General features: G+C 42.2%; 1 protein-coding gene across 1 annotated transcript; it reads left to right on the top strand.

Moving 5' to 3' along the window:
* The first annotated feature begins 3,965 nt into the window (after window positions 1-3,965).
* On the top strand, window positions 3,966-10,731 carry LOC123440240. Its single transcript, XM_045116818.1, has 9 exons — window positions 3,966-4,065; window positions 4,140-4,270; window positions 6,519-6,635; window positions 7,294-7,443; window positions 7,533-7,589; window positions 7,726-7,908; window positions 8,161-9,203; window positions 9,285-9,321; window positions 10,309-10,731. Exons 2-9 carry the CDS (start codon window positions 4,157-4,159, stop codon window positions 10,312-10,314), a joined length of 1,707 nt encoding a protein of 568 aa, XP_044972753.1. The 5' UTR covers window positions 3,966-4,065; window positions 4,140-4,156; the 3' UTR covers window positions 10,315-10,731.
* The last annotated feature ends 378 nt before the right edge of the window (window positions 10,732-11,109 follow it).

The raw sequence follows: 11,109 nt of genomic DNA, 5'->3' as shown, positions 1-11,109 counted from the left end.
GTGAACGTTGAGTCTATCACACCCGATCATCACGTGGTGTCTCGAAACGACGAACTGTCGCAATGGTGGACAGCCGGGGAGAACACAATTTCGTCTTGAAATTTTAGTGAGAGATCACCTCATAATGATACCGTCCTTCTAAGCAAGATAAGGTGCATAAAGGATTAACAACACATGCAATTCATAAGTGACATGATATGGTCATCATCATGTGCTTCTTGATGTCCATCACCAAAGCACCGGCACGACCTTCTTGTCACCGGCATCACACCATGATCTCCATCAACGTGTTTCCATCGGCGTTGTCATGCTACTCATGCTATTACTACTAAAGCTACGTCCTATCAATATAGTAAACGCATCTGCAAGCACAAACGTTAGTTTAAAGACAACCCTATGGCTCCTGCCGGTTGCCGTACCATCGATGTGCAAGTCGATCTTAATTATTACAACATGATCATCTCATACATCCAATATATCACATCACGTCGTTGGCCATATCACATCACAAGCATACCGTGCAAAAACAAGCTAGACGTCCTCTAATTGTTGTTGCATGTTTTACGTGGTTGCCATCGGTATCTAGTAGGATCGCATCTTACTTACGCAAACACCACAACAGAGATGTATGAATTGCTATTTAACCTCTCTCCAAGGACCTCCTCAGTCAAATCCGATTCAACTAAAGTTGGAGAAACCGACACTCGCCAGTCATCTTTGAGCAACGGGGTTGCTCGTAGCGATGAAACCAGTCTCTCGTAAGCGTACGAGTAATGTCGGTCCGAGCCGCTTCGATCCAACAATACCGTGGAATCAAGAAAATACTAAGGAGGGCAGCAAATCGCACATCACCTCCCACAAAAACTTTTGTGTTCTACTCAAGATAACATCTACGCATGAACCTAGCTCATGATGCCACTGTTGGGGAACGTCGCATGGGAAACAAATTTTTTCCTACGCCCACAAAAACCTATCATGGTGATGTCCATCTACGAGAGGAGATTTCCGATCTACCTACCCTTGTAGATCGCACAGCAGAAGCGTTAAGAAACGCGGTTGATGTAGTGGAACGTCCTCACGTCCCTCGATCCGCCCGCGAACCGTCCCACGAACCGTCCCGCGATCCGTCCCACGATCCATCCCGATCTAGTGCCGAACAAATGGCACCTCCGCATTCAGCACACGTACAGCTCGACGATGATCTCGGCCTTCTTGATCCAGCAAGAGAGACAGAGAGGTAGATGAGTTCTCCGACAGCGTGTCGGCGCTCCGGAGGTTGGTGCTGATCTATCTCAGCAGGGCTCCGCCCGAGCTCCGCAGAAATACGATCTAGAGGAAAAACCATGGAGGTATGTGGTCGGGCTGCCGTGGTGAAGTTGTCTCAAATCAGCCCTAATACCTCAGTATATATAGGAGAGAGGGGGAAGGACCTGCCTTGAGGCTCAAGAGAGCCCCAAGGGGTCGACCGAAGCAAGGGGGGAAGTCCTCCCCTTCCAATCCTAGTCCAACTAGGATTGGAAGGTGGAGTCCTTCTCCACTTTCCCACTTCCCCCTTTTTTTTGAGTCCTGCGCATAGGGCTTCTTGGGCTGTCCCACCAGCCCACTAAGGGCTAGTGTGGCACCCCTAAGGCCCATTTGCTTCCCCCGGGTGGGCTGGCCCCCCCGGTGAACATCCGGAACCCATTCGTCACTCCCGGTACATTCCCGGTAATGCCAAAAACTCTCTGGTAATCAAATGAGGTCATCCTATATATCAATCTTCGTTTCCTGACCATTCCCTCGTGACGTCCGTGATCTCATCCGGGACTCTGAACAACATTCAGTAACCAACCATATAACTCAAATACGCATAAAACAACGCCGAACCTTAAGTGTGCAGACCCTGCGGGTTCGAGAACTATGTAGACATGACCCGAGGGACTCATCGGTCAATATCCAATAGCGGGACCTGGATGCCCATATTGGATCCTACATATTCTACGAAATCTTATCGTTTGAACCTTAGTGACAAGGATTCATATAATCCAGTATGTCATTCCCTTTGTCCTTCGGTATGTTACTTGCCCGAGATTCGATCGTCAGTATCCGCATACCTATTTCAATCTCGTTTACCGGCAAGTCTCTTTACTCGTTCCGTAATACAAGATCCCGTGACTTACACTAAGTCACATTGCTTGCAAGGCTTGTGTGTGATGTTGTATTACCGAGTGAGCCCCGAGATACCTATCTGTCACACGGAGTGAGAAATCCCAGTCTTGATCCATACTAACTTAACAGGCACCTTCGGAGATACCTGTAGAGCATCTTTATAGTCACCCAGTTACGTTGTGACGTTTGACACGCAGAAAACAGTAGCAACACAATGACACGATCAACATGCTACGTCTATTAGTTTGGATCTAGTCCATCACATGATTCTCCTAATGATGTGATCCCGTTATCAAGTGACAACACTTGCCTATGGTCATGAAACCTTGACCATCTTTGATCAACGAGCTAGTCAATTAGAGACTTACTAGGGACAATGTTTTGTCTATGTATCCACACAAGTATTGTGTTTCCAATCAATACAATTATAGCATGGATAATAAACGATTATCATGAACAAAGAAATATAATAATAACTAATTTATTATTGTCTCTAGGGCATATTTCCAACAACAGTTACCTGCAATGATCAAACCATCACAAAGTGCACACGCTTCTGCAGTCGACGATGTATCAATGAATGGCAAACATGAGCTACCCCATCAATTGGAGCTCCTATACAATCACGGATAATTGCCTCGGTACGCCCAATGCCTGTTTCCTCGTCAAAAGCAGTGTCGTCCATACTTACTTTCACAAATTCCTCTGCACTTTCCACTTTAGAAACTATCACCCCACAAATATCCCAATGTTTTTTGAGAAACTGAAGGTTTTTGGTGATGGGATGTGCTATGCGTTGACCGACGGATGTTTTAAAAAGTTTCGCCGGGTTGCGAGCCATCAGATCAGGCACAAATTTTGTGGCTGAGCATTATCCTTATTTTTGTAATAGAGATCGTGTTGCAAGTTCTCTTTTGCAACACAATTCTTGTTGCAAAAACATATACAACAGAGATTTTGTTGTAGATTTTTGTGTGTGCAATATAGGTCTTGTTGCATATTTTTGAGATCTTACTGCAGAATTTCTTTTGGGTATTTCTTTTTCGCAACATAGGTATTTTTTGCGAAAGAAACTTTTGCATCAAAGATGATGTTGCAGAAAAAATAGAACAAAAATGTAATTAGAATAATACGGTGTGCGGGCCACACATAGGACACATGTCATGCGCTGGAGGCACCGGACGTCTCGTCGGATCTGCCAGCTGTCCCAAGCTTTTCCTTTTTTAGGGGTACCATGTTCTTTTTAAGACAATACAATGCTTTTTTGTGATGCATAGCAGCAGTGAGCTTATTAGTGGGCCGAAGCGCAGCGGGCTGGACCAAAACCAATCCAAGTCTTCCACAGACCGACCCCGTCGGCATACCTGGCCAAACGGGCCGGCCCGGCCCGGCACGACACGTCCCGTGCTAAATGTGCCTGGCCCGGCACGGCCCGTCGAGGCACGTTTAGTAATCGGGCCGTGCCGTGCCAGCCCGTGTGCTGCGCTTCCAGGCCCATGCACGACCCGGTTACTAAACGGACCGGCCTGTTGGCCCGATTAGCACGCTGGGCTGTATAATTTTAGCCTTATGGGCTTATTTTAGGTTTATTGGACCATATATTATGTATATATATATATATATCAAAAATATCAAAAATATGTAAAAATAATAAATGAACTGTGTCGTGCCGGCCCGCCTGTCCAGCCTCCAGGCCCAGGCACGACCCGAGACGTGCCGCGTGCCTGGCACGGTCCGTTTAAGTCGTGCCGGACCAGGCCCGTGTGGATTGTCGGGCTGGCCCGACTAGCACGGCCTGTTTGACCAGGTATGAAAATGGTCATGTTGGAACAGCCAAATGGTTGCTTACCAATGGAGCAGACCCGCATGTTAAATCTTCGCTTGGAATCACAAACCTTCACAACGCAGCAATTAGGGGTAAAATTGTGCCACATGCATCCCCTTTTTATAAGATTCCCAATCTGGTATTTATTATCTGTTCCCTTTTACAGGAGACCTAAAACTTGTGATGATTCTGCTTGAGAATGGTGTGCCTGTTAACTCTCACTCTGTTATGATGGGAACCCCACTTGCCTGCGCTGTTAAATCTGGTTCATTTGCTTGCTTCAATGCTTTAGTTCAGGTACAATTTTAGTTGTCAAAACTAGCATAGTGGCCCCTGCAAGTGCGCGCGTGCACCCTCTTTATCCTGTTTAATTTTGCGAATAAAGTTTCATTTTCTCATATATATTTGATAATATGCTATTCAAAACATGTATTTTGCTAAAATTTTCATGTCATAACTCTTGGAGAATAATAACATTATTAGTTCCAAACTTGCTATGCCATATTGTTGTAATATCATCCGCCAGTTTTCCGTGTGATTGGAAAAGCAAATAATTATGTGAGAAATTGTGTATCATATAAATTGAACCGAATCCTTCGTTCAAATTATAAGGTGGAGATTATAAACAGTCATAGGCACATACATTGTGTTATCAGATATAATTCAGTGAATAAGTCCTCACTTTTAGTAATGTACCTATCACATAATAGATATTGCAAGAAAAGCGTCTGATTAAACAACACATAGAGAAGGTATAGATTGATAAAACAAAACTGGAATTACACAATGTAGCCATAAGCACAAATTTTCTTTCTACACCATCTTGCACGAGAAGAAGTGCTTGCAAGGTTATAGAAAAATGAAAACAATGTTAGACACCTTCTAGTTAAGAGCAAGTAATCAGAGTCTACCTCATTGAACTCAAAAATACAATATGTTGGAGAAGCACAAGAAACACTTGGAATGTGCATCGTTGCATGAATTTCAAATATAGAAGTATCAATCTGGTAGATTGTTTGATAAGTGTTAACCACTGTCTGTGACAGTGGATATACTAATCCACCTCATCTACCAAAATTACAAAGATAACACATCTAGTGTTTTCACATTTATCAAAATGTCAGACTTGATAACCCCTCCATGTTTCAGAGCTAGTAAAATGGAACATTCGTCACATATGAAGACTTGATAACCCCTCATCAACCATCAAGGATTTTTTTTACCTGTGTGTACATGAAAACACCGAAAGTTCAGTGGTACCTTCCATCACCTTAGGGAAAATGTACTTTTGTTAGCTCATAGTACACATATTTTTCTTTTCTTACAAATGATAGATATGAATGGCAATATGCTAGTTAGTATATGTATATCACAAGGAATGTTATGGAACTCCCGTTATTTATCTAGAAATCGTAGCTTTTCCTGCCTCACCACCATTAAATGGCTACTGCAGTCCACGTCCTGCTGTCTTAAGCTTTGACTCCCACTATTTATTTTGTACTAAGTGCTTAATGGAAAGCTATCATTGTAAGTCATTCTGAGATGGTTCAAATGTCTCATCGTTTAAGGTTAGTCAATACATACTAGGAAATGATCTTATTAGACTGCAGAACACAGACAAATGGGAGGAATCAAAATGTAACTTATAGTTTTAATAATTGGAGAAGACACTGTAGTAGGTAATAAAGTCTTGATAAATGTGTCTGGAACTGTAAGTTATTAAAAGTATCGGTAACATCTCAAAATATGTACCAAAATCACCAAACTGTCAACCTTTTCCTTTTCTTCAAAGCGCCGTTCTTGCTTAGATGCTAACACTCTTGAGATTTCTTTTCATTTGAAATGTGGTCTTGCTGTACTGTTAGCTGGAAGTCACATTATTCTTTTCACGGAGGTAAGTTTCAAACATTTTATACAATAAGTGTACAGTAATCAATTGGTTTTAAGGATTGTAACTCTTGACCAATCTGGGGTCTATATCCAAACCAGACATAAATATTAGGTTGGGAAGCAACACATTTAACATATATGGTAATCAAGAGCACTAGGGAATTTTTCAAACTAATATGAGCATTACCTTGGTAAAACATACTTACTTGGAGCCTCTGATTGTAACACTTTCATACTACTCCCTCTGTTCACAAATGGTGTTTTGGATATTTCAATGAACTATATATGGACTGAAATGAGTGAGCAAACACACTGAAACGTGTCTATATACATCTGATAAAGAAAAAAAGTTAGAACATCTTATATTTCTGAATGGAGGGAGTATTTCTTTACAAGGAGCATTTATAGTCCAGAAACCCCAGCTCGATTTATTCTGCTCCTTCCATTACATTTATTTTTGTTCAGATACTTACACTTTTGAGACTTATGCATCTTTGTTTCAAATGTTTCCTCTTAGCAGTGAGTCATCATTTTTAGCCTTTTGGTGTCGCTGAAAATAGTTTCATTTTTGTAGTTAATCCCTCTGTAGATTTCTCATTTCTTTAATCATATTGTATGTGCTGCCTAAGACTGTGCCTCCCTTTCTGCAACATAGGCAGGTGCAGCTCCAGAGACTATGGAATACCCACTACATGATGCGGCAAAATGTGGCAGCATCGAAATAGTCAACTATTTTCTTGAAGCTGGGTATGATCCAAATAGCTGTAACAAAGTAAGTTATACATTTTACATGATTTTATTCATGCACTTCCTTATCCCAGTTATGCATTCACAACTCCTTCTTGACTTGCCCATGTTTGTACTTGCTTGCCCCGGGGGGGGGGGGGGGGGGGGGTGACAAAGCAAGTAGATGAGGGTCTAACTAGATCTTTTCTGTTCTTCCTTGTCCTAAGTTTTCCATGCAGAGTAGCATTTGAAATGGCTACATCACCATGAGGAGGTTCCAGCTCAATGAAGTTACTACCACGACATTGCATTTTGCAATTGGCATAAATGTAGCAGGCAACTAGGTTCATATAGCAGATCGTTTTGTTAGATGTACTAAGATCACATGTGAGGCTTATCGTCTTAGTACTAGCAACTCACAGTCACACAGATTCCACGATCACATACATGAGTCAAGGGTAAGCCTCCACTTGCATGTTTACATATTGACAGATTATCTTTGTTTGCGTTTCTATGCAAACCTGAAGTCATCTTTTGCTTTTTAATTGGAAGTTATTGTACTTTTGGGCAGTAATTTTGGATTATTTATGCAGCATGGTGAAGCAATCCTTTCATATTGTACAATCATTTGTCGTTAAATATTGCATATTTTTTGCGGAGCCAAATGAAACTGATCTTTGGTTGGCTTCTGTTTTTTTATATAGGATGGTTCGAAACCAATACTGATCGCCGCATCCAACAATGATCTTGCAGTTGTGCAAGTCCTCTTTCCACTTACCATGCAACTCTCAGATTTTCCTAACTGGACTGTTAATTGTATAATGGAATATGCATTGCGCAAAAATAAGGAAATGGTATTTATTACTAGTTTTTCTTCCAGGTTCATTAAAATCTTTACAATATTAATTCTTGGCCAACACAAATATTTAAATATGCTTTTCAGGTGGCAGATCAAGCACATATAGAAGAAGCTGATCCATGGAGATCCCAGTTTGTTAAGGTACGTTATAATGGCATGTTATACATTTAAGGCTTCAAAGATTGCTGTGCAAGCATTTCATGTGGGGCATGACATATGGTTGTGCACAGGTGTGCCTTTTGTGTTCATAGAATTGACTTGTTGTATGCTATTTCAGAGGGCCGCAAAGGAACTTTCAGATAAGGAAATTGAACATGAGCTTGGTAGAATGTTAGTGAAAGACGAGGATGAATTCTTCAAAGAGTGGTCACCAATGAAAAAGAGGTTGTTCTATGAGTCAACCTTGGTTAGACCCACCAGTCTCAAGCAAATTGCAGAACCTGATGGTGGAAAAGTAAAGGTAATTTATGTACTGACCATGAATCATCAGTTCATCACTAGTAATAAACCTGTGGAGCAAACAATCTTTAGAGCACATAGGTAATAAAGTTGTATTTATCATGAGTTCAATCATAGATGTTTACCTATACAGCAAACATGAATTACACTTGTTCAGTTTGTTCTCAATAGAGGTCCATGTTATATACCCTTTTCCTACCTTTCACGAGTACAAATTTCTCCTAACCTATTTCTTCTGATATTAATATTTCAGAACAGCGTCATTTTCGATCTGACATACGAGAGGAAGGCTCAAATCAGCTATCTGAGAGCGATCAGCCATTATCGAGCTTGGCATGTTTCTGGTTCGGATCTAATATATGAAGTTGGTCCTGAAGGGAAGAAATTCTGTGTATCAAGAAAGGACCAAACCTTCGTGTTCTGGGTTCGATACTCGGGGCAAGATGTAGGACTCGTGATTGACGGACAGAGTGTGTGGGTTGAGGGTTTCCTAAGGAGAAGTCGTGCTGAAGATGGTAAATATTCATATCGCCCATCTATCCAGTTCAGTGATGTTCGCAAAGAGGAAAGAAACAGTCATAATCAACAGGCGGCACTGTCAGACAAAAATGGAACTCCATACATTGTTGATACTGGCTTGCTAGAGGCTGATTATGGAGGCAACTACGCAGGTGCTGTCTCCCAAATGAAGGTATCACTCCACACGACTCGCGCTGCAGTTGTTGCAGTTGCTGGTCATGACAAGAAAGAGTCGTTACATAAGGATTGCCATGTTGCGTGCGACAACCTTGTGTTGTTCGCAACAGAGGCGGGAAAAAATCTCTGGGTATTTCAATATACCATGCATTCCCTTGATCCTAAGCTGCAAATGCCGATTTCCATTCCTTCTAGCTTAGATGGCACTGTCACCAATCACCAGCAGGTATCTAGCAGTGTTTTGTCAGCGCTTGAAAAAGTAACAGGGAAAAAGATAAATGATCTTGAGAGAGGTGGCTACAAGATTGTCAAAGGTGCTGTATTCAGGACACTGTGGCAATGCATCAATGCATATGTGATCTTGCGTAGAAAAGCTGTTTTCAAGACAAAGTTCTTTCTGAATAGCAAGGTGTCAGAATACAGGACACAAGTGAGAGACAAGCCACAGAAGCAACGCCATGAAACTACTGAAGAATTCAAAGAAAGGTCGCGTGAAGAGAGTCTGAAAACAGGAACTCTATTTGATGCTAAATCCCATGCTGGTTTTAACTGCTACAAAGATCCACATTCTTGTAAGCCTCAAATACCATCAAGGGAGATGTAAGTACTTCTCATGTAAGCCATCAACTTATCACTCTGTTCTCAGTTCTGATACTGATAGTCCCAGTGTCTTTTTTTCAGGTGGTATCACGCAGATGAGCTGTTTTACCGTTCTGAGGTCTGTGTTCTCTACTTCCTTTTGATTATGGTTTTCAAAACTGTCAACCGGGGGTGTGTGTGTGTGTGTGTGTGTGTGTTATCGTGAGGACAGGTAGTGACAGCGTGTACAAGTGTCCTCCTTTTTGTTCCCTAAACTTTAGGTCTGTTGGACCAAACTGTCAGGTCAGTGATGATTTTGACACCATGGCGTCATGCTCAACATTGCGAAACACTTTGGCCTTTCTAGTCTCGCGTAATTTCCAGAGAACAAGAACGAAGATGAAATGCCGGATGGTGAATGGTAGCCCTAGGAGAATCGGTGAGGACCAGATGTTGCTGAATTATCTGGTGCTTGGAAGAACGCTAATCATACACTACATTCTACGAGAAACACGGCATGTGAAGAGATGGTGTTGATCTTCAGTACCATTAGGGCACCGAGAACGTGCAGCATTGGTCCACAGGTTTTTCTGAAGGAGGTTTTGCTTGGTGTTCAGCCTGTCAAGGTGGAGCAGCCAGCCAAATATGTTGACTTAGCTTGGCATTTGCGATTCCTAGATAATGTCCAGCTTTGGGTCGCCCATTTGGGAAGAGAGGTCCACATATATGCTCCCTAGTGGTGAAGCTTGCTCCATGGAGGGTCCTGGTATCCGGCTGTGCAGAAACGGTGACACCCTGCGACTTGGATCGGGGAAACAAGTTCCTAGGCAGCAGCTCGTGTGAGTGGCTGTGGTGTGGCAGCGAAGGGTACTTTTGTCGTGCGAGGGGGATGGGTCATGGTTGTGTGGGTGGGAGTCTAGAACCATCCTCCTACACACACATACACACACATACTAAAGGACAGACCCCAGAGAAGCTCCCACACAAGGTGGGGTTTGGGGAGGGATTATAGGAACCTAGTCTTACCCCCCTGCAAAGTGCAATGCAGAGAGGCTGGAATGTATGTGAACTACTTGTGATGATGTATATATATATATATCTAACGTCAAGTATGGCTTGTCTGCAGGAATAAGTGAAGCTTAGATGATGAATCTCAAGTACAAGAGCAGGAGTTTGTTTTTAGAGAGGATAAGATCAGTTCGAGGCCAGCTTACCTCGAGAGAAGAGACGCCATGCCCATCATCAGCCTGTGTGCGCCGCTTCAGTAAAATGAAAGAAAGGCATTGTAAATTGGACAATTACTAAATTGAACTGACACAAGCGCTAGCTTCCACCTTGTAATATAGTACATGTAGTAGTAGTACTGAAGCACAACTAACTATAGGAAGTAGGAGGTGCATGGAGCTCCAAAGGAAAGGATGTTTCATCAGACAAATCTGCTGTCATATTAATGGAGTGGAGTACCATCATTGGTACAGTAGTAATCATCATAGCTATGATAACTAAGTGCACTCTTATGTCTATGCTAATGAGTGGCAATTTTGTTGGTTAAGTTTGTGTGCCTGGGTGTTGCTGTTGCTGAAGCTGCAGCTATCCTTTAGTTTTCTGGACTGATGCTGTCCAGTGTCCGGCCTGTTCTGTTTTAACTCGGCCTGTGTTTCATTCTGCTACCTCCTCAGTTCTTAAATACTCCCTCCGTCCCAAAGTAACTGTCTCAACTTTATACTAGCGCTAGTATAAAATTGTATTAAGCTTAAGACACTTATTTTAGGACGGAGGGAGTATAAGTTTTTTTGGAGATTCACCCATTTTGCTCCGTTTGTAGTTTGTAGTTTTGTATTAGAATCTCTAAAAAGACTTATATTTAGGTATGGAGGTAGGAAGTATATGGTTGCCTAATTTGGGCTTGGTATGTTCCTTGTGAAGG

This window comes from Hordeum vulgare, chromosome 3H (assembly GCF_904849725.1).
Source record: "Hordeum vulgare subsp. vulgare chromosome 3H, MorexV3_pseudomolecules_assembly, whole genome shotgun sequence".
NCBI lineage: Eukaryota > Viridiplantae > Streptophyta > Magnoliopsida > Poales > Poaceae > Hordeum > Hordeum vulgare.
Note: the sequence above shows the minus strand (reverse complement) of the source record. Positions and strands in the feature narration are given on the sequence as shown.